Consider the following 27833-nt stretch of genomic DNA (forward strand, 5'->3'; position numbering starts at 1 on the left):
TTTTGCTCTTGTCTCTATTACGGACACTATGACATAGCTCCACAAATCAATTTTCTCTTTAGAAAAATGGCAGCTTGACATTTTATAAACAAAATATTCATAGTAACTCATAACAGCAGCAGGGAAACTGCATACATTTTCAGGATACATTTTCTACCCATTCACTTATTCATTCAAAAATATCCATAAGGCATCAGTTATGTGCCTGGCTCTGGAAGAGATACAAGAAAGAGTCACACATGGTCCCTGCCCTCAGAGATAAAGAGAAATAATGAAGGAGACTAAGCTGCACATCACAATAATGACAGTACATCATGTCCTAGGTACCTCCTGCTCCAGAACCTCCAGCTGCCTATCTGCCAACATGTTTTTAAAGAAAAATGCCAGAAGCATCATCAATCTACCCTTTTATGCCTCACCTGTGACTGTGTGCATGAGCACACATGTATTTAATGGACACGTGAGGGGAGGAGTAAGGGGTTGGGAGCAAGGTGAATGGTGGCAACCTCACCTTTTCCTTCTGCTCTCCCCACTTTGCACCTTCAGTTCCAGCTATGACAGAAGCTTTAAGGGAGGTCCCCAAAGCCCCCTTCAGGAGCATGTCCAAAGGGAGGAAAATAAGAAACTGATCATAGTCCTGACTGTGAGCCCCAGTGCCAGCCATTTATTTGCTCAAGCAATGTAACCTTAGAACATAGACAAGTTCAGGGAATCCTAGATAATCTTCCAACATTTAAAAACCTCAGAAAACAAATACAATCAGCTTGATATCCAAAGATGGGAGATACACAACTGAAACACAGAGGCACCACCCTCTATAGCCTAGAGGACTCAGGGGATTCTGCACAAAAACAGAGAATATAGATGACTTCTCTATCTTATAGAATCATCTCCTTCCTTGAGTAATAGAATCAACCAGAAAGGGAATTCCACAAACCCTACCATCCCCCCACCTGCACCTGCAGCCTCCTCTCCTGTTTCTGGGGAAGCCATTCCCTCCTCTTAAGCACCAGGTCCCTTCCTCTTCCACCTACCCCAGGACAACGCTCTAGTCACCCATCCCGCTCTCCAGCATCATCACATTTTCCCTCTACACTGGATGGCTCTTCTATCAGCTTAGAAACATTGTGTTTTTGTCTCCTACCTTACAGAAATCCCCTCTTCATCTACTTATCCATCAGCTACTATTCCTTTTTCTTTTCTTTTTAGGAAAATATTTTGAAGGAGTCCAATATCCTTATAATCTTCTGTTTCTCTCATTTCGTTCACTCATGAACCCTCTCTAAGCAGATTCAACCAGATACAATCTTGTTAGGTTCACCAGAGACCACACACTGATAAACCTACTTCAGAAACATTTGACACAGTTGATCGCTGCCTTCCCCTTCCCCTACTTCCCAAGACATCACTCTCTCCTAACTTTGCTCCTGCCTCATCTCACTGATGTCTTCCCATGAAAGCACTCCAGAGTTCAGTCTGTAGAGTTTTCTGTCTACACTTGCTCCCTTGATGGCCTCCAGTCTTACATTAAATATGATTTATATGCTACTGACCCCCAAGTATATACAACCTTCCTAGATGCCTCCCCTGAAACTTCAGACTTATATAATCAAATGCCCACTGGACATTTCCACTTGGATGTCTCAAACGCATTTCAAATCTTACATGTCTGAAGCTGAGCTCAGGTCTCCCTTCCAAAAAAAAAAAAATTATCTACTCCTTCCAATGTCTTCCCTATCTTGATAAAGGAAAACCCCATCCATCTGGTTACTTAGACCAAAATTTTTCTCTCCTATCCCACATCCATCCCATCAGCAAATCTTGTTGGCTTGACTTTTAAAATACTTCTCATCACTTTCTGTACTACCTTCCTGGCCAAAAACGTCACTGTCTGGCATCTGGATCCTGAAACAGCTTCCTAAGTGATGTGATCTTCCTTCTTTCACTCCTCCAGCAGACCCAAGGCCAGGGTTAGAATCAAGTCTGGCTGGCTCTGAACTTATTGCTCTTTCTAGTGCTTTAGAATGCCAAGGAGTAGATTGTTTACCAAAGTTATTCTATAGAGTATATGAGCAAATTCATGAATTCGTATATCTTGTCTGTAATTAGATTTTCACCAATTAGTAGGAAAAGAGAAAAATAATGGTAGTTTTAAGTATAGGAGTGTCTATAGTCACATAAGCCTGCCAATTGTCTTTTCTTGAGAAGTTCTCTTGTCCTTTTTACTTCTAGGTATCAAAAGGTCCTTTGGTCTATGAAATGCAAAGATAGCAATTGAGTGTTGTGAATTCTCCTATGCAGCACTTAAAAAAAAAATTTGGTAGCCCTATTACAATCCCAAATATTTTCTTATTGTTCCCCCAAGAACCTTATTTTTTTTCCCCATTATATACAAAAGCAAGAGTCGTAAGAAATTCACCCACACTAAGATCATTAAGATAAATGAGAGACTGTCCCCATACCTTGCTAGCTGCCACCCCAGCTTGCTTATTCACTTTGTACTCGGGTGTTTCAGTCTGCATGAAGTAGATCCGGTCCTTCATAGTCTCAAAGTCTTCCTGGTATTTCCTCTGTAAGACATGAAACATGCTGGAGAGATGCTGTGGGAACAAACTATGCAAAGGTTTTATATGGGAGGACAGAGGCCACTTGGAGATGTTACCCAAAGCCATGCTTCTCTTAGCTTCCACAGATTAGGATGCAATCATAGAAAGTGATGCCAACACAAAAACTATGAGTAACTTAACAGAGATTTGGAGCAATTATAATGGGCTGAGGACAATTTCAAAGCAGTAGCTATCAAAGGCCAGAGGCAGAGAACTTAAAAGAAAAAGAGGAGAATCTGGGAAGAAACTAATCAGTTTTAAAAATGTAACATTTGAGTGCCCAGGTACAGAATAAATTAAAAAGGGCCCCTTTCACCTGTACTGACTTTGAAACCATATTGTTCCTATGAAAACTGAGGCAAGAATAATGAAATCCAATCAAAACAATATTTCTCAAAAGGAAAGAAAGATTGTAGGATTTCTTTCTAAATCAGAACCCTACACAGGTCTTGCCCCCAAGAAGAGGTGCCTGGACTCAAATGTTCTGGTGCCATTTCTGGAGCAGTAAGTGGTTAGAAGTCATAAAGGAAAAGGTCACCCTCTCAATCCAAGGACATCCAGCGATCCCTTCTGACTTACTGTGCTAATGTTAGCAGTGTTCATTCTGGCGGTTGCAACTTCAAAGCAAGGTGTCTCACTCCATTTGCCTTTGATTTTATTTTCATAGTCTTCCTTGTATTTTTGCTAGGAGAGGGGAAAAAAAAAGAAAATAAGACAAGCAAAACTTAGGAATTGACAAATAAGGCAGAAAATTAAGTGGTAGTGGTCATTTTAAAAATATCTTGACCAGGCCCTTTTTGGGTGCTTAATAGCTGTCTTCAAATCTTTCAGTAGAGTGTCAATTTACCCAACAGGAAAGATGGGGGATAGAAGTATCAATTCCTCCTTTCACTTATTGAATTCAGGGACATAGTTCATTGAAAACTCACAGACAGTCCCTGATATTTGAGGGTAGAGTGTGTCAAAAGTGTCTTCCTTTTGTAATTCATAGTTATAATAAAACCACTCAGCCCCAGATTTTCATGCCAGATGAACTTAGCTGTTAATTTTTGAGCTTTACCAAAACTCCCAGTTATCCAGAAAGCAGTACCACAACAAAATTTGGCTTGGAGTCCAATAAATAAGACTTCCTGATTTAGATTTAAAGAAATTTTAATGAGAACTATCATGCAATTCAAAAACTGAACTGCTGTCCCATATTAACTCCCAAACACCACACCTCCTGAATTCTAGGCTGTGAGCTCCTTGGAGAGAGGAACTGTATCTTCTTCATTTTTGCATCCTCAGAACATAGCACACAATGCAGCATGTAGAAGTTACCTCACTAATGCGTATTCAACTACACTAAACAGAACCTAGTCCATGATATTTTGACTACTTTGGCTTGAATACTCTTGGAAAATAATTAACCTAGCCAACTCCAAATTTCGGACATAAACCAGAGCCAGAGCTGGGTTAGAGCAATTTCCCCTTCTTGGCTCATAGAATGTGTTAACAGACATAACCAGTGGGTCTCTGCTTGCATGCCTACACCCCCACCACACTATTCAAGGAAAAAGAAAGTGGTTTTCTGCTATGCCTTTAAAGAACAAGTACCGATATTGCAAATTAACTATACTTCAGTTAAAAAAAAAAAAGAAAAATACTCACTGGCCATTAAAAAAAAAAGTACCATGAGTGAGTGATATGCAGAGCCAGTGAGTGTGAGTTAAAGGATGCCCAACCCTCTCTCTAATGCCCTATATCCTTTCTTCTCAAAAGGTTAAAATGCTAGTTGGTTAACAGCTAAGTGGTTTCCATAACTACAAATTTTAGAGCCCTGAGCTCAGAAGTTCTGGAGCCAAGACTTGATTCCATCATTATCAAAAGTGTGACTCAGTCTTTCTAACCCTCAGTTCTCTCAACCATAAGTGCTGACCTTATAAATAATAACAATATTTACACAAAGGATTGTTGGGAAGATTAAATAAGATCATACACTGAAGAATGCTTGGTAAGCTCTGTGGTGCTAAACAAATGTAGGTTATAACAATAGTATTATTATTAATAGTTATCACTATTATTATTATTACCATAACAGAGTAAAACTCTGGAGAAAAGAAAAGTGTGTGCATGCATGTGTATTTGTGTATCTTTGCTGAGATAACATTTTCATTATACTGCTGGTTAATTTGCCTACCTCCTCTTTTGAAGCTTTAAAGAATTGAAGTCAATGAAACAGATTTTTCAATTTGCTAAGACTGCCTACAGAAGTGTGTCTAATCTTTTGGGAGAGCAGACCTTATCAGGAGTCTGAGAAAGCTATAAAATGCCAATAAACACGTAAACTTCAGAGGTTCATGATGCACACGTACCCCAGGTTATGATCTCCTAATCTACATTTTTCTTTTTCTTTTTTTTTTTTGTAGAGATGCTGCCCTTATTCTGCTTGCTGTCACAGGAAGAAAACTCTAGGACTGGGTTAAAGTAGCAACTGGGCCTGATGCACCTCCAAACGGAGATACTGAGAACTCTGAAACATAATTTAAAGTTGAGAAGGCAGCAGATACTCTTAATGAGGTCCAAAAGTGGGCTATTGGAGAGAAATACAAGTTGCATATGTAGATTTGTTAAGGAAAACTGCATAGGAGATTAATTCTCACAGTGAGAAACAGATACCTGATTTTTTAAAAAAGATATTAAAACAAGATGCAAAACAAGAGTCTAAGACCATCCAGCCCTCTCATCCCAAGTTCTTCTCTTCTTACCTTTGTGAACCAAAGCCCATTCTCTCCTCCTACCCAGAGCCAAAATGGGCCCGGGTCAAAGTGGATCTCTCCCAATTCACTCCTGGGTGCTCCCAGGTCTGGGAAGCTTTTCACTACAAGGGAGGCTGGAGCATGTTAACTGCTGAGGAAGTTTCGGCCTTCCCCTTCACTGGGGGGTAGGAGCGAAGTTGAAAGGATCAAAGATTGCAGCCAGAGGAATGAGAGGGAGAGGGACCACCTCCACGTGGGACCACCTCTGCCAGCCAAGGGGTCTCAGTCTGCAGGTCTGGGAGTGAGGCCTGAGGGTGTGTGGTACACGGAGGTAGGCTAGCCATATCAGGGGTCCAACTTTCCCCTCGAAATCCACCCTGATCCTTCTCTCCAACTGTCATGTTTGATCAATTGCAACCTGGAGGCAGGAATCAATTTAACTTTCTCTAGGGTTCTGTGTTCACTTAACAGAGGAAAGTATAGTAGATCAATTACAAGCCCTGGGACACTTTCTGTGGGCAAGAGGGTAACCACATGTCAACAGAAGTAGAAAGGTCACTTTTCCAGACCATAGTCCCTCCTCCCCAGAAGTCAGCTGAGCCACAAGGTAGGCACTCTCATGTCCTGCTTAAACACGTGGCTTCATTTTCTACTTTCCACATCTGCCTCTGTGGTTTTGACACGGTTATCAAATGGGAGGAATACGAAGCCAGCTAATCACATTTCTCTCCTGTGTGTAGCTAACCACTGGGGCTCCTGATGGCTTCAGTTTGTGGAGAAGTTATCCTCTCAGAGGAGATGGATGGGGTCCCAGCTGATACTTTCATCGTTCACAGTGGGCTCAGGCTGCCTTCCTGACTCAATCAAATCTCTTCTGGTGAAATCAATGGGAATATTCCTAATTCTACAAGATAAGGCTTTCATGGTTCCAGAAGATCAGAGCCTGGTCTCTTCATGCTGTGTAACAATACGTCACTGAACGATGTATTTTAAAAACAGTTTTATGAAATACTAGTAAATATATATTGGTCTCTGCCCCTACTTTCTGACACAGAGCTCCACAAATCTCCTAAGTGATAGGGGTACTAGGAGCAGCTTTTGTTCTAATATTTGTTCTTTTATTCCAGTTTCCCACATAGATGTCCTAAACCCTTGGAATTTCCTGAGTGATAAGAGTGTCTTTTGTTTTAGTGAGACAACTCCTGGACAGCTTCAGGATGGGAACTGGTCACCAGAAAGATCAAACCATAACTAGGACTTTCTGCCTTACCCTTCATCCTTTGGGGAGCGGGGAGAGGCTGGAGACACAAGTTAATAATCAATTACATCTGTGTAAAGAAGCCTCCATAAAAATCCTTAAAGTACAGGATTCAGAGAGTTTCCAGTTTGGTGAACACCTCCACATGCAGGGATGCAGCTCCACCAGGACAGAAGGTCCTGTACTTGAGACCCTTCGGACCTCGCCCAATGTACCTCATCATCTGCCTATTAATCTGGGTACTTTATTTAATCCTTTATTATGTTATAAACACAAGCAAGTGTTTCCCTGAGTTCTGTGAGTCATTCTAGCAAATTATCAAACCCAAGAAAGGGGTTGTGGGAACCTGGGATTTAGAGCTTTTTGGTTACAGATATCGAAGGACCAGTCTTATGATTGGTGTCTGAAGTCAGGGCAGTCTTGTGGGTCTGAGCCCTTAATTTGTGGGATGTGACACTAACTCCAGGTAGTTCATGTCAGAATTGAAGTGAACTTTACGTCCCCCAGCTGGTCAGTGTGGGAAAAAAACCCACACACTTGTGTCAGAAGTGTTGTGAGGAGAGAACAGAGCCAGGAGGAGAACTGAGCCAGAAGGAGGCGCTGACATACAGTTGATAGCTTTGGCCAAAGACAAAGGTGAGAGAATTGATTCCAAAAGGTATAGTAAGGAAGGCTGGAATGTAACAGCAATATAATCATTACAGGTAGGTGTTTGTTATATTAACATATGAACTGGAGGCTGTAAGACAAAGCTATGGATCTGAGAGCATTTCCTTGTCAAATTATGTCTAAGAGCTTAAAGCATAAAATTGAGTAGATAAAGGAGATTTTACCCTTCTGGAGAGAAAGGAAAATGATACCAAAACAAGGGTCAAAGCAGGTTGAGAGTGATGAAGACTTTAAGAGAAAAGCAGCTAGTCGCACATTTAAGTCACCCCTGGCAGCCTCCTGCCCGTTTTATTGGATAGTTTGTTACTGGATGGACTGCTACCCAACACAAACATTCCTTTGCAACACGACTATATTTTGGATGCACAATAACCATCAAGAACTTGGGAATCTGGGTAAGACTGGGATGAAAAACCATCACCAATGGCCAAATCTACTGACCTTCATCCACAGCCCTTCTCCCCTTGGTTTGTATTGTTATTCCACAAAGAAAGGCAAACCCATCCCTGGAAATGCTTTCAAAGTACCCAATGCTGACTCCATATCCAACTAGACTGCTTCAGTCTAATAGGCATATAATGGAAACCACCACTATAATTTTAAGTTTTCTAGTAGCCATGCTTTAAAATATAAAAAGTAATGGGAAGGGTATAGTTCAGTGGTGGAGTACATGCTTAGCATGCACAAGGTCCTGGATTCTATCCTCAGTACCTCCATTTAAAAACATGTAAAAATAAAATACAAAAAAGAAACAGGTGGGAAATTAATTTTAATAAATATTTTACCTAACCCAGTAGATGCCAAATATTGTTATTTCAACATGTAATCAATATAAAAATAATTCATGAGCTGTTTTACACTCTTTTTATCATACCAAAAAGACCATGACCCAGTGTATATTTCACACATACAGGACTCTTACTTCACACTATCACATTTCAAGGGTTCACTGTCACATGTGGCTGGTGGCTACTCTGTTGAAGATTGCAGCTCTAGACTAACTGGCCAGCCTAAATTAGTCAAAACTGATTACAGAGGAGTTTGAAATCAATATTTAAAAATCATTTCCAAGTACCCACCCTGTATACTCAAATAAGGCAAAAGAATATTGCACTGATAAGATCTCTTTTTAAATAGGCTTTAAATAAAAATTAAATATAGATTTATCTTTCTTTCTAAATGACCACTTTTAAGCAGTTTTTTTTCTTCCAAAAAAAATAATAAGTCATCCTTGCTCTCCAACCGTATTTACAATATCAGCACTTGCAGTAGGCCGTCTCTCTATGGACACTTCTAAAGTTAGTATCTGCTTAGCTCTGCCTGGCCAAAATTTCAGGTTCATAGCATTCCTATCAATGAAATTTTATTGTACTTACTAGACCTTTTATCCAAATGACCCTTGGTTACACTGTTAGGTAATCTGCACTCTCAGATACTAAAAAACATTGAATAGACTTCATCATCCATTAATTTTTTTCCTTCTCCTTTACTGGAGACATTCCCCTAAAATACTTCAACAAGATAGAAATCTTGAGATTCCATCAAAATTCAAGCAGAAGACTAAACTGACAGTCAACTCCACAGAAGGCAAACCTAAGTGTTTAAAAGCAGCATTATCCCAAAAGAAAGTGGCCTGATTTGGGCGAAATTAAAATAGGAATTTAGCATGGATCTATTCATCAGCTGAACATCTGTCTCTCTGCATTCCCTGTCAGGGCTGCATTCCTCAGAGCTAGTTTACCAGACTAAATATAGACAGACTAAGCTGTTTGCCAGGGCCTTGAAAATTATGAGGTGCACTGCCTATGGCTGTTCAGCTAAGCTGTGTCTGAGAGCCCACTCATGCATTCTTGTCTTCTCCAAGTCTAGCTGCAGGCATAAAACGATACGGGGTCTTCTTGCTGAACTGAAACAATCCAATCCTCCATGGAAATCTGTGGTTACTCTGTTAGCACCACTCTCATAAGTCAAAATGTCAGAGGACGTTAGGACGTGGGTTCTGTTCTCAAAACGCACTTTCACACTTATCACTGACTCACCAAGCTGGCTGAATACTTATTAACATGGTTCCAGGGTGTTAGTGGATGTGTTTCCGTAGCTATAGAGTTTTTAGGGTCATATGCAAAAATATCTTAGTGCTTTTGGTTCACCTTAGTTATTTTGCTGATGGTTGAGACTATTCAGCAGAGTTTTCAAGGGGGACAGTTGTCTCAGCCCCTATTTACTCACCTTGCTCACTTGATTGGTTACTTTCTTGGCAAATTCTATATCTGGAGGATCTGGCAGAGATGTGAATTGAGTTTGCTGTTCAGCATGACCTTTTTTGTAGGCAATCTGACAAAAAGAGAGATAGGGAGACTCATGAGCCATAGAAAAGCATTCCATTTGTTGGCATTTTTTAACAAAGACTATATTTTCACCTTTATTTTAGTGTACCATAATTTATTTACCCTTTTAGATGTTATAGGCCCTTGGTCTCAGCATTACTAGTGATTTCAGTTTCTTTGAGTCTTCCTTCTTCTCCAAGACTATTGGTCTTAGATCTAGTTTCTTCCATTCATCTCCACCCCATGATTTACAACTAAAATTTTTCTCTTAACCAGCATCCTAACCTCCCATCGTCTGGTCTTTACATCACACCTGCTTACAACCCCCCAGCTCCAGATCAACTCAACCACACACCTCCGCAGTTCTTATATCCAGGATGCTGAGTGCTGCTGCAGAAAGTCACACAACTCTATGAATCAACGAATGCTAACATCATAAGCAGATTAAAAGGGGGACTGGAAGAGGTACAAGGGAGGGGGAGGTCCTTGAACACAAGCCTTTAGCTTGAAATCTGTATGTCTACCCGATGGTGTGTTCCTTGCACAGCAACTTACTTGGCACTCTGTGTCCAATACTCTGAATTTATGGTATCTAGTTGCCACTTTGACTTTACGGAAGCTTGAATATCTCATTTTGTGTCTCTGGTCAGTCTCTACTCCCAGTGGCTAATCCAAAACCTCAACCCTGTCCTTGAGTCTCCAATCCATTCCACCTTCCTCTCAGCTTCCTGTTTCATACAGACAGGATACACACTCATCTTTATCTCTGCTCACCCCTGCCTCTCCCACCCCTTGCACGGCTCAGAGGAAGCATCCCTTGCAGGGCGTGAGTCCTGCACTCAGGGTGCTGTTCCCTCCAATAGCCCTGCGTACCGAGTGCTACCTGTCACCCCTCTTCTGTCTTACAGCTCCAACAGCTCCCTCTCATTAGCTTCTTCCTTCCACCTACAAAAGGCCTCTCTTGTCTTAAAATAAGCATCATGCCTATTAACAATGCATCCCCTTTGCTCCTGCTCTCCGTTTTTTCCTTCTTTGTTGATCCCTCCGGCTTTTTTCCCCCCACCAATTCTGACTCCTGCCTCCAACAATGCAAAACTATTCTCAGATCCCCAGACAAGTGAAGTCCTTTTATGCCTCTTAACCTCAGACATGAGGCTCCCTTTTCCGGGAACACTCCAACTCCACTCTCTTCCCCATCTGCCTGCACACTGCTTCTCATTCACATCTCAGGACAAGCCTAATTTTCCCTTCTTGAACCCTTCTGGACTTGATGACCTTCTCCTGGGATTTCACTCAACTTGGCTCTTACCTCCTTCAAAGAAATTATTGGATGACACTGTAACTGGTTATTTACATGTCTGTCCCTCCTTAGGCTGTGAGCTCTAAGATGGCAGAAAACACAACCTCTACTTCGAGAACCCTTGCTCCCTGTCTAGTACCTGACTAGAGCAAGGGTTGAATGACTGATTTCTGAATGTGTGTTTTATATACTGAGGCCATGGTGGGGGTGTCTGAGAGGAGAATTATCCTCCCAACTCTTCCACTACTCCACTGGGAGATGTCTGCAAGTGTTTTCTCCTTCCATGGGGCAGTATTCTTATGTATGCAGTAAAGAAGTTGGATTGTTCACACTGTGACAAGGTCACAATCCTCTTCTTCATACTTTAACCAAATCTAAACTATATATTATTCTAATAATATCTACCTGGAGCTTATATCAAAAGCTTTCACAAACATTAAACCAACTGAGATATAAAGGACAGATTTTAAAATGTATTTGTCTTAATTCCTCTGCTTACTTTCTTTTAAATAAGTGAAGACTTATTTTAGGCACAAGGCAATCTGTACTTCCCATGGCTGGCTAAGTCCTTAAGGAGAAAGCAACATTCTACCAGAGAAATGCTTACTAAGTATGACATTCTGTCAAGAACTTTCTGAGAAATCAGATCTAGAAGTCCTAATTTCTCAAGAACCTTTGTTAAGTATTCTGTCTAGTTAGAATTCAGTACTTTGGATCAGCTTAAAGACTCTTAGTGTTTGCAAAGCATTTTAGCTCTACTCAGATAATAAGGAAAACATGATTGCTTATCATTGCTTATCAACCCTGCTTGGGTTAAGAGGGACCCAGGAATAAGGTCCAGGAGAGGGAAAGGGAGCCTCTGAAACCAAACCCTCAGCTCAAAATCTACGAGCCTGCCCAGTGATATGTTCTGTGGACAACAGCTTGCTGGGGCCCTGCGCCCAATAATTGTAGAAGTTCCTGGTGCTGACAACAGTATTAATAGGCATGTTGGTAATCTGATAGTGCATACTTGGTCTACAGTAAAAATAAAAGCCACCCATCAACTGCCAAGTCTTTCTGAGGCAAGGATGGGAAAATTCTACTTCATTATTATATGTCCTCCTTCATTATGTCTTCTATTGAAATATCTCAAAAAATGTGGTCAGCTCCCATTGTTCAAAGTCCATAGCACCAGTGTGGCATGGAGGTGACCCTTCATCTCTCCACTTTATGGGCAAAGGGAGATATTTGGAGATTAAGTGTCTTCTTGGAAACCTCTCCCTAGGCTTACATGACATGGCATTTCCTGGTTCCCCTTCAACTCCTCTGACCGTTTGTCCCCTCATTCTTCTGCTGGCTCCTTTCCAGGTGTCCTAAGTGTGGGTGTCCTCCAAAACTTTGCCCTTGGCCATACACTCTTTTGCCTCCCTCTCACATTTTCATGTCTGCCACTTGTCACTGTCTTTTTTTTTTATTGTTATTATTTGACTCTCAAATATTATCCTCTTGTCCTGATCTCACACTGTGCAACTAGTACTAAATTTCTAATTCATCCACAAGATGCTTTGATCTGAGTGTTCCTTCCATGATCTCAACTATTTCCCTTTTCATTAGTGCGTCTTTACCACTTGCACCCCTGTTCACCCAGACAACCAGTCTGTGTTACAACCTCATCGGTGTTTCCTTTCTCTCCTTTGTCTTCAACATCTAATGTCATTAACACTTCTTTAATACTAATTACTGTCAGATTCCTTTCTTGCTCTCCTTTCTCCCCATCATCCCTATAATCAGTCTATTCTACTCAAACAGTGTTCTATAAGCTATCAGGATATTTCCCAGTCCCAATCCACCATATGGTCCATCATAATTTCTCCAGATTCTACTTTCATCATATTGTTTTCCTCTTCAAATACTTATGATGCCTCGTGCTGCCTGATTTTCAAGGTCCTGTTACCAGTTTCTTACAAATGCCTTCCTAACTCAGCATCCACAGCATTCACTTTCTTTGTCCCCTGCGAACTCTAGACTCATTTCACCTCTGTGTTCCTTTGTTCTAGTACTGTCACTGCTCAAAATGCCTTTCCAGCTCATCACTATGCATTCCCTCGGGATCACCACCTCCGCACGGCCTTTTCGGATTACTCACATATGTCCGGTCTTTCTCTTAGCAAGTATTAGACTGTAGTATTTGGGTTTGTTGTTTTGTTTGGTTTTATTACTTTTGTCTTGTCGTTTGATATGTAACACTTTCATCTTACAAGCCTGATTATAAATTCTCAGTGGAAAGGATGAAAATTTCTTGTTGTATTCTTTCAGCCTGCCAGGTATGCAGGCATAATGGACTTTCAATAAATAAGTATTGATCATTTGATAAAGGTCACACATTATATATTCATGAGATACAGAACCAAAAAGTTAATCTTAAAAGAGAAGCAAAAGTCCCCACACATTAAAATTGGTGCCATTTACTAGCTGGTCTTAAAATTTTGGTATGCCTTCTTTATTTCCTAACAGACTCTATGGAAGGATAGGATTATATCTGTCCTATACTTTAACCAATTATATGCAAGCTGGGATAAAAATATGTCTATTAAACTTGCAGTCGATATTGAGTGATAGGAAATAAAAAAATAGACCTCACAAGTTGGAGATACCTTCAAATGAGTATATATAACTTCAGTTCAGCTCAAGATAGGATCCTAAGATTGGAAGTAAACCCCAATGCATCTCAAGATGCCAACTGACTGGTTCAGTCCATATTAAATGTAAGAGGTTCAGAGGTCTATTGAATGAAAGATAACTTCCTATTTTATAATACAGTGCTCTCCTTAAGACTAGAGCATTCAGATTTTCAATATGGCCTCTAGCAAAACCAGGGGTCAAGAAGTACCTCAAAACAAGGGCTAGTGCTGGGCCCCAGTGCTGTTGCTGCTTTAAACTCTAAGGATTCTATTAAGCCTTTTAAATTCCTCTAATAAACAGTTTTCAAGGTCTAGGATGCTCGAATTCAGGCCAATGGGGCCGCTGAATTTTTTTTTTACTAACTCAAATATCATCTTACGTACACCTAATGCTGAAAGCCGTTTGTGAGATAACCACACAAACATGCTTGGACAAGTACGGAGTCAGGTCCCCCGTGCAGAAAAAGGGGACACACCACAGCTCAGACTTTATGATTAGGATAGCAAATCAAAGTCCTTCAATAACATTGCTCACTTAGTACATTTGGGAAAGTGGCTACGATCCCAGTAGGTTTTTTAAAATGCCACTCTATTGTCACAGAAAAACTTAATTCCAGCCAAGGGGACAGAAGGACACACGCTCTAGTAGAAAGAACTTTGGTCTTGAGATCACAAGACAAGGCTTTTAGTCTGGGCTCTGCCACTAACAACTTATGTGACCTTAGACTCAGGTTCCTCACTGGCAAGAGGATGGCATTAGACTAAATGATATCTAATATAAATTATAAAATCTAATTTAAATTACACTTAATAAATTATACTGATTCTATACATATTCCTCTGCACTAATAGTGCTTAGTCTTTTTAAAGGAGGAGTTGCAATGAACTTCTGGCTAGAAGACATAATTCAATATGTCCTGGTTCCTCACCCCTAAAAGGGGTTCAATGCACTGCACTTACATCACTGAGAGCTTTCTGGGCTTGGGCGACCCTCCTCAGCTCCGGGCTATCGTTATATGGATAAAACAGACTTTTGTCAGCTTCCCAGTCTTCAGTGTACAGTTTCTAAATCAGAGAAGAGTGAAAAGTTGTGAGAAAGGGAGAACACACTTACGTGAAATACGTAATTTTGAAATCATCCATCAATGGCATAAAGAAGCCAGGGAAAAGTGAGAGCAAATGTAAATGGAATGCATGATACCCTCCCCCTTTCCATCCAATCCAAGTCATATTTATTAATAGTTTCACCAGCTTCTCCCAACAAATCTCATTTGCAGAAGGGCAGCTGTGTCTGATTTTGATTCCTCTCCTCTCTGTAACGTTACTTGCCTCCTGCAACAAGCACTAATGCAAGTATAATGAACCAGGAAGCACTTAGCCTCATTTCTGTGCTTAAACCTTTAATAAGAATGACAGCCAGGAATACCTGAGCGTAGCAAAGGCTCTACACTTTTGGGTCTTTGTGGGTCTCAGAGCTGGTTCTGGTTCTCAGAAGCATCTCTGTTCTCCCCACACACTCCTCCCCAGTGGTTGGGGCCCTCTCCTCCACTAGGCCCAGGAGCTTTCTTCTCGGGTCCTCCGGGCCAAGCTCTACCCCTGCAGCCTCACATGTCTCAAGTCTACTCACCGTATTTCAGACTAGCCAGAGTTTAGTGATGGGGTGGGAGGACATGAGAAGACAGAAGTGGTGACTGAGCAGAGGCCTTACCTTACTGAACATGGCTGTGTTCTTGATGGCCTGGACAAGTTCAGGGGCATCAGGAGGAAGCAGGTACTTATCCTTGGTGTCTTCCCAGTCTTGCTTGTATAAAACCTAGACAGAAAGAGCAGAGGACCTGTGGCTTGACATCTCCCCCAAGGGAATGAGGACTGAGAGAACAAAGGTGAGCCCGGGGAAGTCTTCCACACCCACGCTGCCCTCACCAAAGGCTGCAGCCATGATGATGTGCTAACAGCATCAACCACGAAAACGCTGACCATGGCACGTTGACCTGTCAATGTCCCATGATACTTTTCCCACACTAGTAAGCTTTTGCTTGAAAAGCCTAATTTTTTTTAACTAAATCATAATTTTGATTCTCTATTGATTCTTTTCAAGGGTTGCAACCTGTCAGTTATTGGCTGAATTTGAAAGCGAAATGTGTTTCCTTTGACTTACATGGTATTTTTTTTAATGTTTTTAATTAGCTGCCTACTTTTGAAATGTGAAGAGTTTTCATTAAAATTCAGCTCCTAACTTCTTTTAAAAATAAGATACTCTGGCAACACTAAGACTGCATTCTAGACAGCAACTGCCTGGAGCCAAGTCACAGGGTCTGGGCTCTTCAATCCCTTGTAGCTCCTACAAGCCACTTCAGTCACGTGTGCAGCCTCCGACACGTGTGTGGTCCTTAGAGCCCACGATGCCTGTGGGTTTGACTGGGACTGGTGAGCAGGACTTCTCTAAGGTCAGACAGAGGTAGGACACATGTTGTTTAGTATCCCAGCCATCCATACCATGACCTTACCTTACTGACTTGCTGCGACACTTTCTTTGCATGTTCAATGTCCTTTGCTTTTTCATCTACGTGACAAATCGTTTTGGCAACATCGCCATCAATTCGATACTTAACCTACAGAATTAATGCACAATTAGAGTTCATGACAATCATGAACATAAGAGTATATTAAAGACTATCTTATAACTAAAGAGCATTGACCCAGTCACTCTATGTCTGCATCACAAAGTTTCTGCATTTTAGGCAGAAAACTGTGATCTCCAAAGAGCTGTAGAGCACCTGCATTTACTACTTGTCTGTTTTTCCAGTCAAACTTCCACCTCTGTGTGCTCTAGTGTGGAGGATCAGACTGAGCTGGAACTTCCATCTGACATCATCTTTAAGCCAAGCTTTTAGAAGTCTCTTTGGCTTCACATTTAGAGCAACATAATCTATGGCCAATGCTTCCTCTACATTTCTGGACTGACTCACAGTAATTCAACCCCATATTCTCTCTACACGTATTTAAAACCCTCAATTCCTATATTTTTGAAATGTCTCTCTCCTTTATTTTAGCAATGCAGCCCACCTCACTGAGTTGATCTTGTACTTTCTTGATTCTGCGAAGTTCTGGGGTATCAGTTGTGATGGCATACGGCTGTCCTTTTGTTTTCTCATAATTCTTCTTGTATTTATTCTAAAAAGGATATCAGATATTAGCCTAAAATCTGACACAAGGGTAGCGGAATTTTCAGGCAATGAACACATTCCCATCTGATTTTTTCTTAATCCTGCAGGTTACAACAATTATCAATTATAACACCTTTCTTTTTGTCTCCTACCCTGATTCTCAGCAAAAACTAAAATAGATACATTAATTGTTCTTCCTAAACATGGTTGAATACTGGAGACAGCAGAAATTTTATTATAAACTATTGTCTTAGAAATGCCCTAAAATGATTCTTTCAACATTTTCATTGTCTGAATTCACACATAAGAAGCTGGAGCCTCAATAATTTTAGAAAATAAATAGAGAAACTGAGTCAAGTCTGAAAAGATTTGATTGCTAATACAATGCAAAAATATTCAATTCACAAGTTGCAGCTAAATCTCAGTGATTTGGATAAGTGAGACACCAGCTGAATTAATGGAAAGTCTACATTACAAAGTATTTTGAAAAGGAATGCAAGTTTAGTATTTCTGCTAAATATACGAGTTCTTGCTTTAATGATAATATGCATAATTTACCATTATTAATGCTCAAGAGGACTCCAGAGTGGAGTAATCAATAATCCAAATTAAACCACTGATTTCATTACTAACCACTTTAAAAATATTATAAACCTTTGCCAACATTTTGTTCAGACTATCAGAAACTCTAGGATATCAGTGTCTGAATTAATGAAAAATTTTATGGCAATAAACTGACAAATTTTTCTATCTCTGCTGAATACTGCAGTGATAAAAGAGACAAGATAATTTTGTCTTTAGAAATCTAAGTCTTAGAAAACCTAACTCTTAGATCATTCAAGAATCTGAACTAGAAATTTACCAAATAGTTCCCAGTAGTTAACACTCAACCAGAAATGAGTATTTATTGGCCAACCACAACAGGATGCTTTTGACATAAGCATTAGTCCCATATAGTCCAGTGTCCCCCTGAGTACTTCTCATTTTTTTCAAGCCTCCAGAGGAGGCTTGAAATCTAGTGAGACCTCATTCTACCTTGGACAGTCAACAAGTTAGATCCATTCAAAGGGGTCTAAATCTGCTGCCAGGCAGTGTAACGTACAGCACTGACAATGGAAATTTAAGGACGAGGGGTCATCCAAGAGCAGTCATTCTCAACCTGGGCTGCACATTAGAACTTGGGCAGCTTTTAAAAATCCTTCTCCATAGGCCCCAAGCCTGCCTAGAGTAGCCTGGGCATCAGGAGTTTTAAACCTCGTAGGGAATCCCAATGTGCAGCCACAGTTAAAAACCTTTGCTCTAGGGCACAGTAGAACATTCTAATCCTCAATTTCAGATGAGTTCTTAGTCTGATCCTGTTTTTTTTTTTAAACTACATGTTCTTTTTCACTATATACCTCTTAGAGGTATATACTGTTAGCAAGTCTACATTAAGAGGCATCCTGCTCAGACATAGCGTAAGTGCCATTTAGCTTCTGTGAACTGATTTCAACTAAATCTATATTTATGATTTCATTATTACAGAGTGGCTAACCAATTGTGATTAAATACCAGTAAATGCTTTATAATTGGCCTTATATTTACTTTGTGGGAATAATTTCAATAAGGGTGCTTCCCCTGATGCCACAATGGTGCAAATGAATTACATAAAAGCAAAATTCAAGAGTCACAAGAGCTCATACTTTTGCAAAATAAGTGCTGTCTCATACAATCTTGAGAAATAAAATCCAGTCAGCATCCAAAACAGAGTTGGTTGAGATCAGTAATTTCTCAATAATAAAACCAGAGAAGCAGAAGTTATTTGAAACTTACTGTGCTAAAGAGATCCTGCATTTTCTGACTGTGTTCAATGTAGGGGGTCATGAACTTTGAAGTGTCCACCTTCTTTCGGATAACTTTCTTCCTCCCCACCGGCTTTGCGGGGACTGGCTGTGCCAGTGCTGGCCTGGAAGTTTCCGGTTGCTCATAGTCAGAAGTCCTTGTTGTCGTAGTTTCATAGACATGTGTTATTGTCTGAAAATGTGACACGCAGTTATATCAAAATTTGAAGGCACTGATTTTAAAGTGAAAACTGTGATACCATGATCTTGATGTACATTATTCTAACTTTAAGTCAGAGTAATATTCCTGGTGTTCCTTCTCCACATCTAAAACAGGCCAAGCAAGGGGAGGGTATAGCTCAGTGGTACAGTGCATGCTTAGCATACACAAGGTCCTAGGTTCAATCCCCAGTACCTCCTCTAAAAATAAATAAGTAAACCTAATTACCTCTCCCCAAAATTAAAAATTTTTAAATAAAAAAAAAAAATTTAAATCAGGCCAAAGCAGGAAATCACACTATATCCATGTGAAGGCACATTATGTTACATAAATCTGAATGCTGACTGTGACAGACTGCATGGAATAAAAAGCTTACTCCTTACTGACTTACAATACTGACTTAAAATTCCATTTGCCTAAGGAAACACTTTAAGATAGGATAAAAATGAAAAATAGAAATATTCTCAAATATTTAAAAATCTTCTTAAATTGCATGGGTAAAGTAAAAGCAAACTTGGGATCAGCGAACAAAAAAAATGAAGACAATCAAATAAAGCTCAAATTCTTGACTTTAATATTAACTTTTAAACGATTCTAAGAAAAAGTCAGTTGCTTGTTCTATAGGCATTTAGGCATTCTGTAGTACAAGACAAAGAATAATGAATTTAAAAAAAAAAAGAATCCCATCAATATTACAAGTGATTACCATTCTCTTGGCTTAGTTAATTAACGTGAACACTAATAAATGCTTAGGTGGACACGAATAAGGATGACAACGTAATGACATAATTACCCACACAACAGTCCTATGTATGTGGTGGGTGGGAAATTACTGTTTCTTACAACAGGCTTTATAGTGGAAGGTCCAAAATTTAGGTCTAGTCCAAGGTTAAAAATACTGCATATAAGAAAAGAGGATAAGCAGTCAAATCTTCAGTCCATCTCAGAGTATAATTTCCTTCACAGCTTATATCCTCTGTACCAAAGGAAGAGTTCCAACATCAATTATGAAAAGAGAAATCTAAATAATAAGGAAATGGCACATCTATGACAGCTCCCCCAAGTTCTGTCAGATCATTGCTAATAGGTTGCTCTCTGCCCATCATTACTGATGTATGGTTGATCGTGAGAAACTAACCTGTTCACAACATCTATAGATGTTAGCTTTTGTGCAGGCTTTAGGGTTAGCCATCCATATCACTATCTGTCATGCTCAAGAGAAACAGCTTCATGCAGAAAGGAAGCAGGAGAGAGGTACTTCATATTGAAAAAATAAGCTCCAATTTGGAATATTTATGAGAATGGCTTTCTCAGAATTGCTAATGTGCCAAAATCTAAGAAGCATTTTATTGTATCATCAGGAACAAAGGCTTGGAGGCGCCATCCCTTTTGGCAGAGCTGGTGCTCCAGAATTTAGGACTACACAATAAAACTGCTGGTCCTTGTGCAAATAAGAAGTCCAAGGCTATTCCTCTGCTACAGTCAGAGAGTGCTGATAGCCAATGACATTATTCTAATAAGCATCACCTACACCAAAAATACCACACAAGCTATGGGGGAAATCATCCCTAGCCATATTGGACATGCTGAAAAACATGTTATAAAACAATGGACGTTCATTCTTGTACCACCATTGCTGGGCACACTTAGGGGAGTGATCCTCTCAGATTCTCCATTTTGCCAATTCTGTGGCCGTGGGAGTCAGAGAGACTTTTCTTGTTTTAATGAGCATGCAGTTCATGCAGGTGTGGGCTGGGTCTTACCTCTCCGGGTACATCTTCATAGACTGTCTCCTCTGTGTAATACTGTAAACAGAGAACAAAGGTGTCATGAGAACCAAAGAAATCACCCTTGCTCTGCCTCAGTTGAATCACGTGGCTTATTTCACTAGTCCAGTTGGTTTTCAGTATTTGTGGGAAGGAAGTAGATGAGGGAAGCTGTTCACATTTTGGAACCCATTCCAACTGTGTGAAACTTCAGGGTAGCTAAAGTGAAAGCCATCAGACTGGACAAAGATGCAGAATGAGAAAGGTGTCTTAGGCTGGGTATATATCAGGTGAAGCTATTTCACTTGGAACAAGTAAAATTTTTTCATAGGGTAACCAAGACAGAATTTGCTGAGAAAAGGGTATAACAATATCTTGAGTGTATGAGTTGGGCCAAGAGGAAATGTGATAAAACACTGTTTGCTGACTAACAATAAAACAGACACCTCAGTGTGAATAACATTTTAAAACATTGCATCATGGAAATGATAGATCCCAAGGCACATACCATCTCATTACCCCTCTACCACCCTGACTACTAAGTAATGAGAGTTTCTCATGTAGTGATGGGTACATCCCTTCCAGTAGTGGTGGTGTAAAAGGGATGCTACGATGAAAATTTACAAATACCAATGGGAGAAGGAAAAAATGAGAAGATTCCTCATCATAAAATGTGGGGAAGTTAGGCAGCAATTTGCCACTGATGGTTCTGAGGTGCCTGCAGACAAGATCTGAGGTCAAATCTACTTTTGTACCGCTTCTGACATCACTAGCAATAAATAGACATGGGTAGGAACTGGCTGACATTTTGTTTCAGATGTGTAAGGAGAGTGGAATCCTGCCCCCAGCCTCACCCAGCAAACCTAGGGGAACAGAAGGAAAAGCCAGTTTAGGCCAAGGCATACAAGGAAGGGGATAAAAATGAAACACTTGGCTCATTTTTTTTTCTCAGTCAACAAAATGTATAATATTTTATGCTTCATTTTTTCCTTTACCACCAAAACATATACTTAAGGAAAGGGGGAAACTGAATGCAAAATTCCCCTCGAAGTCCTCCTTTCTTTTACCCTGGTTCAGTGAACTCTCATCAGATTACTTAACCATTGTCAATAGGCTACATGCTCTGTTTCACTTGCAGTAAAATTAGCATAAAACTAGCTTAATGTCCCCTACTCTTATGGTTTCTTTGCTCCTGTACTTTCTTTTTTTTTTAATTTGAAATCTAATTCTGTCTCTGTGCCCTTATACATAGCAACAGAAGTCACAAGCTCTTACAGGACAGAGAATTTCTTTTTTATGAGCTGTGCCTCCATCACATGGGAAGTATCATTTGGAAATGCTGTTTGATGCTGATCTACGTGGAACCATTTTCCTGGCTGCACAAAGCATCAATGACTTGAAAAGAAATATTAAACTAAAATCAGTGAGTCACAACTATTTTGGATTTTCTTAGCATCCAAGTAAAAGCAGCTCTTTGGTAGCCATCCAATTTTACCTTTGCTGGGTTTACATCATTAGTAAATCTATCTCAGAAATAAGCTTACCAAAAAAAGGCAACCTTATCCAAATGGTTGGCATTAATTTTTATACCAAATCTCACTTTTTTTCTTTTAGAGCTGTTTCACTAATTAGATAGTATATCTTTGCTTCTTTTCCTTTCTTTCCAAGTTTAAGTTTGAGTAGAGAGTGACAGTACAATTTTATTTAGTTGCCTAAGATTCCCCAGGAGATATATTTTTAAAGCTAGTTCCTGTCTGTTTTGGGAACTCTTCCCTGCCCATTTTCTTCAATCTGCCACCATCTCTTTCTCATGGCTTTTTTTTTTTTTTTTTTTTTTTTGAGGTCAGAGAGACCTTGGTTCAACACTTCTGGCAGAAAGTTTATTGGTTTAGCACCTTCTGGTCAGACCCAGAAGCAGTAATGGGAATAAAATGGCAAAGATGAGCTGCCTACAAATAGCTTCCTCCATTTTTATGACATCTAGTTAGTTAAGTCCATCAAATCTAGCACTAAGTACAATTTCCAGTGACCGATGAACACAATTATATTAAGAAAATAAGGTATATTTAAGCTGGAGGCTAAAATGTATTCTTGGTATTACCATCATAGGGAAGACAATTTAATTTATAATTGTATTAGTGCTTGACAGTGATTATTCTGATTGTTAGGGGGTATATGTAAAATGCACACTCATGACAATATCGAACATTGAAGACATGGCCTTTCGCATTTAAGCCAGAGAGGTTGAATGTTATATTGTATGAAGGTTGGTCTGGTGTGTTCTTTTTTGTTCCTTCATATTCTTCAATAGTAAAAGTAATTTTATTTGTAGAATAAAATACGATGTTCTTGATCTAAATATAAACTGCTCCATAAAGACAAATTTTGGCATATTCATTTGGAATTTGATTCTGGGTAGCTCTTAAAGCTAATTTCATTCTTATCAAAAAGCACAGGTTTTCAAAAGTACCTCCAAGTGTCTTGGGCACTTGGAGAGGTTCACATGTTTAGATCATCGTCGTTAATTGGTAATAATTAAGCACTTTTAAATTCAGTGGCAATGTATCTATATGGATGCTAAAAGAGCTAAAAGAAAAACCAAAACATAATAAAAACAAAACAAAATAAAATAAATATAAAGAGGGGAGCGTATAGTTCAGTGGTAGAGCACATGCTTAGCATGCAGGAGGCCCTGGGTTCAATCCCCAGTACCTCCTCTAAAAATAAACCTAAATACTTCACCCCTTGCCAAAGTAAAATAATTAAATAATACAACAATAAATATTTTAAAAATAAAGAAATAAACCGAATTACTTCCTCCCTACAAAAAATAAATAAACAAACAATTAACAACTTTGTATATCGTGTCAGATACCCACCAATAACCCTGAGGGAATTTTTCAAGATGCCCAATATGGTCTTTGTTCTTCTTCAAAAATCAAATGCAAAGCTAGTCTTGTTCCCTTGAATAAATATAATAGAGTTGGTGGAAAAGGTGGTTCCACTGTCACTTGTGGGCATTATGAGTTTATTTTTACATATGTGTGTATGTGCAAATATACATGTATATAAAATCTCACATACATATAACCTCATATCTATATCATTCTAAACATTTAATCTATTTTGCCATGTAAATAGATAATTAGCTGGCTGAAGCCAAAAGCAGCTCTTTTTCCTCTACTGCTATGCAGGCACTAAGAAACAGAGTTCAGTTCTCAGAACTTCGCCTTCATCTCCTCTGTTCCTTTGATCATAGAGGGTGGGAAGTGGGGAAGACAAGTTAAAATCTGCCTTTACCCCACACTTTGTTTTTTTGAGAGTTTAAAGAAAAGCAAAAGTGGGAAACAGTGATATTTCTTTTCAATTCTAATCTCACATAATTACAGTGAGACTGAATGTAAAATATTCTTTTCTTATGCTTTAATGATGACTCTTTGTGAATTTATAATAGACAATGTATTTTTCGAATGATTAATTCACCTACATGGCTTTGATTGCTGCCACATAAAATACTTTGCTGTCAGAGCCGGTTTTTTTTTTTTCTTTTATTTAATCTTACCTCCACCACCTCCTCATACTCTTCGTCATCTGCCATTTTCCCAGAGTAGTAGTGGCACCTACAAACTTCACATTCCAGACAAATGAAAATCCATTAGAATCTATTCCCAGGACTGAAATCATCTTATAATATTACAAAAAACAGAATTTAAAGCTAACATATTCTATATATTTATATATTTTTGCGGGCTAAGTGAGAGAAAACATCGAAATACAGGTCTAAAAAAACAGGCTTCAAATGTCTTTTTCTCAATTCCCTCAAGAACATGTTGCATATTGCTACTCCTAGCTATGCAATCAATTTAGCTAAAGTTGTAAAATGAAGTTGAGGTCAGGGAATGAGGGGGTTTGAATTCAAAGAAACAGAGTATTTACATTTCCAAATACTTGGAGAAAAACATTTTCAAGCATAATTTCAAGCAAAGCTTTTAGAGAAAGTTCAGTTTGGCTTTCGGGAAAAGCTGGAAATTTTCCCCTGTAGCACCAAAATTCTCAGAGGGCTGCCTTAGGTCCCCACACTGCTCTCCTACATTGTATGCAATAGAGCCTATGCTTCCAATTAGAACACATAAAAATAAATCTGCCAACAGATTTTAAAAGGAAAAACAGAAACCTCAAGGCAATGGGATTATTTTCCTCCCGAACAGCATTGGCTTGTACGGATTTCTCTCTTTCGGTTCTGTAGCTCTGTTCAAACCTGAAAAATCACAAATTGTTAAAGCATTGACCAAAGTACATATGAGATTGTGGGTCTTGGCCTACGCTTCTAATTCAGGAACTAGCCAAAGGGTCTCCCAAGGCTTCCCGGGTTTGACGCCAGACAGCGGGACTCTTGATAAAAGTGGATGATGATTTGGAGCAGCTGTTCCTGCGCCCGAGCTATTTGCCATGTAAACCAATACCCCAGCTGTGGCTGGTTTTGTGAAGCTAGCAAAACTACCACTCCTTCTGAGGCAAATGAAGCCCAGCAGAACAGGGTAAATATAGGAAGGTAGAACATAGATCCTTTTTCAGTCTAATATATTTAGAAAGAAAAGCAAAGGCAAAAAACGACAAAAAAAATTTTTTTGTTAGACAAGAAAGCCAACTTAGTCAAGCAGTAAATTGGTTAGTATAGGACTTGACTCTAGTCATGCACTACATGTCAGATATTAGTAGGGCCTGAGTAGGGCAAGGGGGTTAGACATTCCTCCTCACGTTTCCCTTACTCACTTTCCCAGTTATGACCCAAACTTTAGAAAATACTTCAAAGGGAGTTGTGGAACATCTTCTGAGAGAACCTGACAGAAAAAACCATAAATTGGCCTTACCTTCAGTCTACCAAATAAATTTTTTCAGCAGCAAAGCCTCTCCCAACTCTCCCCTCCTGAGAACCCCAGACAAGAGCCAGCGTGGTGCCTGGGCTCCGAATTATCATGTGGTCAGAGCAGCCAATCAGATCTTGAGTCGCTCAGATTTCAGAAGCTAAATATACTGAGTGATCTTCTGAAAAACACCTGTTCATCAATTCCACTAAAGGATAAAGGGTAACAAATTGCTTGCATAGAACTATTCAAATGTAATGGAATTTTACCTAACTTCCAGCAGATGGGGTTCAAACTGAGGTTTACTCTCTCATTTCCTACGGCCCCATCTAATACCATATTCACGCAAAAGAATTTAGAAGAAAATAAGCATAACTTTAAAGGGCTTTAACCCTTCTGTAACTGCTTTCCTCCCGTCACTGATCCAATCTTCACGGAGATAAATATGGTCGCTCTTAATACAGCTCACCAGGTGAGCCACAGATGAGTTACAGGTGTTGATATGAAAGAAACAGGGATGAGATCCAGAAAACACCAACGTGGCAAAACCGACTTTTTAAACTGTGATAAAATGGGGTGACAGGTGAAAATATTTGATGGTGAAACAAGATAAGGTATCCACAGGGCATAATTAGAGAGATTAGACCCCATGATTTTTCTATTACTAAACCACTGTCATAGTCATCACCTTCTCTCTTCCTAGGCAAGCCTAGCTGCTAGGAATACAGAACCTCTCTCACATGTAGCTGAGTAACTGATTTTCCATTTACTCAGATGGTTCCTAGAAGCAAAGTATGAATGCAGGCATAAAAGAGTTTAATTTCTGAACAGCAAAAGCAGAAAAAAAATGGAAGTGAGGAAATCATTAGAAGATAAAGCTCTATCATGCATGTCAGAGTGCTAAGACATTGACTTTGTAAAAATTATCTAAGAATTTTCTACCTGAAGACAGTTTTCACCAATTTAATCTCTTGCCACTCCCCTGTACTGAGGCAAAAACCCTGTGGGTCACTCATGTCTTGATATGGATTTGAAACTAAATATATTGTAACAGTTCTTTTTCAGTTACATGTTAGGAAGTAATCTCACATTTCAAACGTATGTACCACTCCTCCTTCCATGATTCATATGGTGGTAAAAAAAATGAACATCATTTTATCATCTGAACTAATTACACCTGTTCCCTTTGTATATTTTGACAGGTTTTATAACCAAGGGATATGTGTGTGTAATATGAGATCATTCTGGCAGTTGCAAGCTGGAAGAATCGTGACTTACTATTCATTATATGCTTTTTAAAAGATAGTGTTAAACGGAAAATAAACAGGTCCTCTTTTTTTTTTTTAAGCATATAGTACAGAAATATTTAAAGTAAAAAACAAGCATAGATTAATGCTTCTCTGGAGTCATGCCCTTGAGATGAAAGAGCAGTTCTATCTATTTTTCTGGCCTATCTATGGCCTCCTCTGTGGAAGAAGAATAAACTGACATCTTGATTTATTGGCAAGTTCTCCTCACATGCCCTGCACATAGTAAGGGCTCAATAAATGTTAACTATTATTTTAAAATTATTATTGCATTTAAAAATATTTCATTGGAATCTTTACTCTTGACTCTGTATTAGACTGAAATATCAAAATATCGTGTGAATCTTCTGAAATCAGACTGTATTAGTCTAAGAATTAACGAATCAATAGAAGTTTGGCTATCCGTCTGTTTAACTGGCTACAGAACAAAGCATGGTACAGTTAGTTACCAATAGCAGAGCTTCAGATGCTGCTTCCCAAAATATCAAAAGTATGGAAGTGTCATGTCTGGGGACCTGAAGAGATTTGATGGGTGAGATGGCACTGTAATAGGGTTTTTGTTGTTGCAGTTTGAGTTTATTAATTATTTTAATCAAAGTATATCTGTGTATCATTTAAGAATCAAATAGTTTTGCAAAGCTTGTTACTAAAATCAGTGCCCCCCGTTTCCACCGTTCCTCTATTTTCCCCACCCTGGCATCAATCATTTTAACCCTCTTAGCTGAATCTTTTGTTATTTATCTCTATATATTTAACAATGTCTTATTGCTCTTCTCTGATTTTTCCAGCTATAGGCATTATCTGTCAGGTTTCCCATCTTGAAAGAGGCGGCTTTACTTCTCCATTATATAAACCCCCACTCCCACCAAGACACAAGCCTCATCTCCCATCTCTATCCTCCCAATAAGGTTCTATTTATGTAATTCAGAATTCAATGTTTACATGATTATGATTAACAAAAGGCTACTCACAGCTGAACCCCATATATTATGATTATTTTTCCTTTCCTACACAAGGGTTTGGTTTTCTGGGAGTGAATAGTTTTCTCTCTCTCTCTCTCTCTCTCTCTCCTTTTTTTTCTCCATTGGCTTAATTTTTCTAGATAAGTCGTATGCAATAGAACTTTC

The 27833-nt window shown here is 39.3% G+C and overlaps 1 protein-coding gene and 1 pseudogene across 1 annotated transcript in view; one reads left to right on the forward strand and one right to left on the reverse strand.

Annotated features, from left to right (window-relative positions):
• Positions 1 to 25528, reverse strand: part of NEB (nebulin) — a 226036-nt gene extending 200508 nt beyond the window's left edge. The window contains 12 exon segments of the mRNA XM_032479425.1: positions 2463 to 2570; positions 3186 to 3290; positions 9501 to 9605; positions 14522 to 14626; positions 15270 to 15374; positions 16069 to 16173; positions 16628 to 16735; positions 18541 to 18741; positions 20532 to 20573; positions 24097 to 24161; positions 24709 to 24792; positions 25406 to 25528. Coding sequence (XP_032335316.1) covers positions 2463 to 2570; positions 3186 to 3290; positions 9501 to 9605; positions 14522 to 14626; positions 15270 to 15374; positions 16069 to 16173; positions 16628 to 16735; positions 18541 to 18741; positions 20532 to 20573; positions 24097 to 24132 — 1020 coding nt within the window. The 5' untranslated portion in view covers positions 24133 to 24161; positions 24709 to 24792; positions 25406 to 25528.
• Positions 1 to 27833, forward strand: part of LOC116663621 — a 544445-nt pseudogene that overhangs the window by 292044 nt on the left and 224568 nt on the right.

Source organism: Camelus ferus, chromosome 5 (assembly GCF_009834535.1).
Source record: "Camelus ferus isolate YT-003-E chromosome 5, BCGSAC_Cfer_1.0, whole genome shotgun sequence".
Taxonomy (NCBI): domain Eukaryota; kingdom Metazoa; phylum Chordata; class Mammalia; order Artiodactyla; family Camelidae; genus Camelus; species Camelus ferus.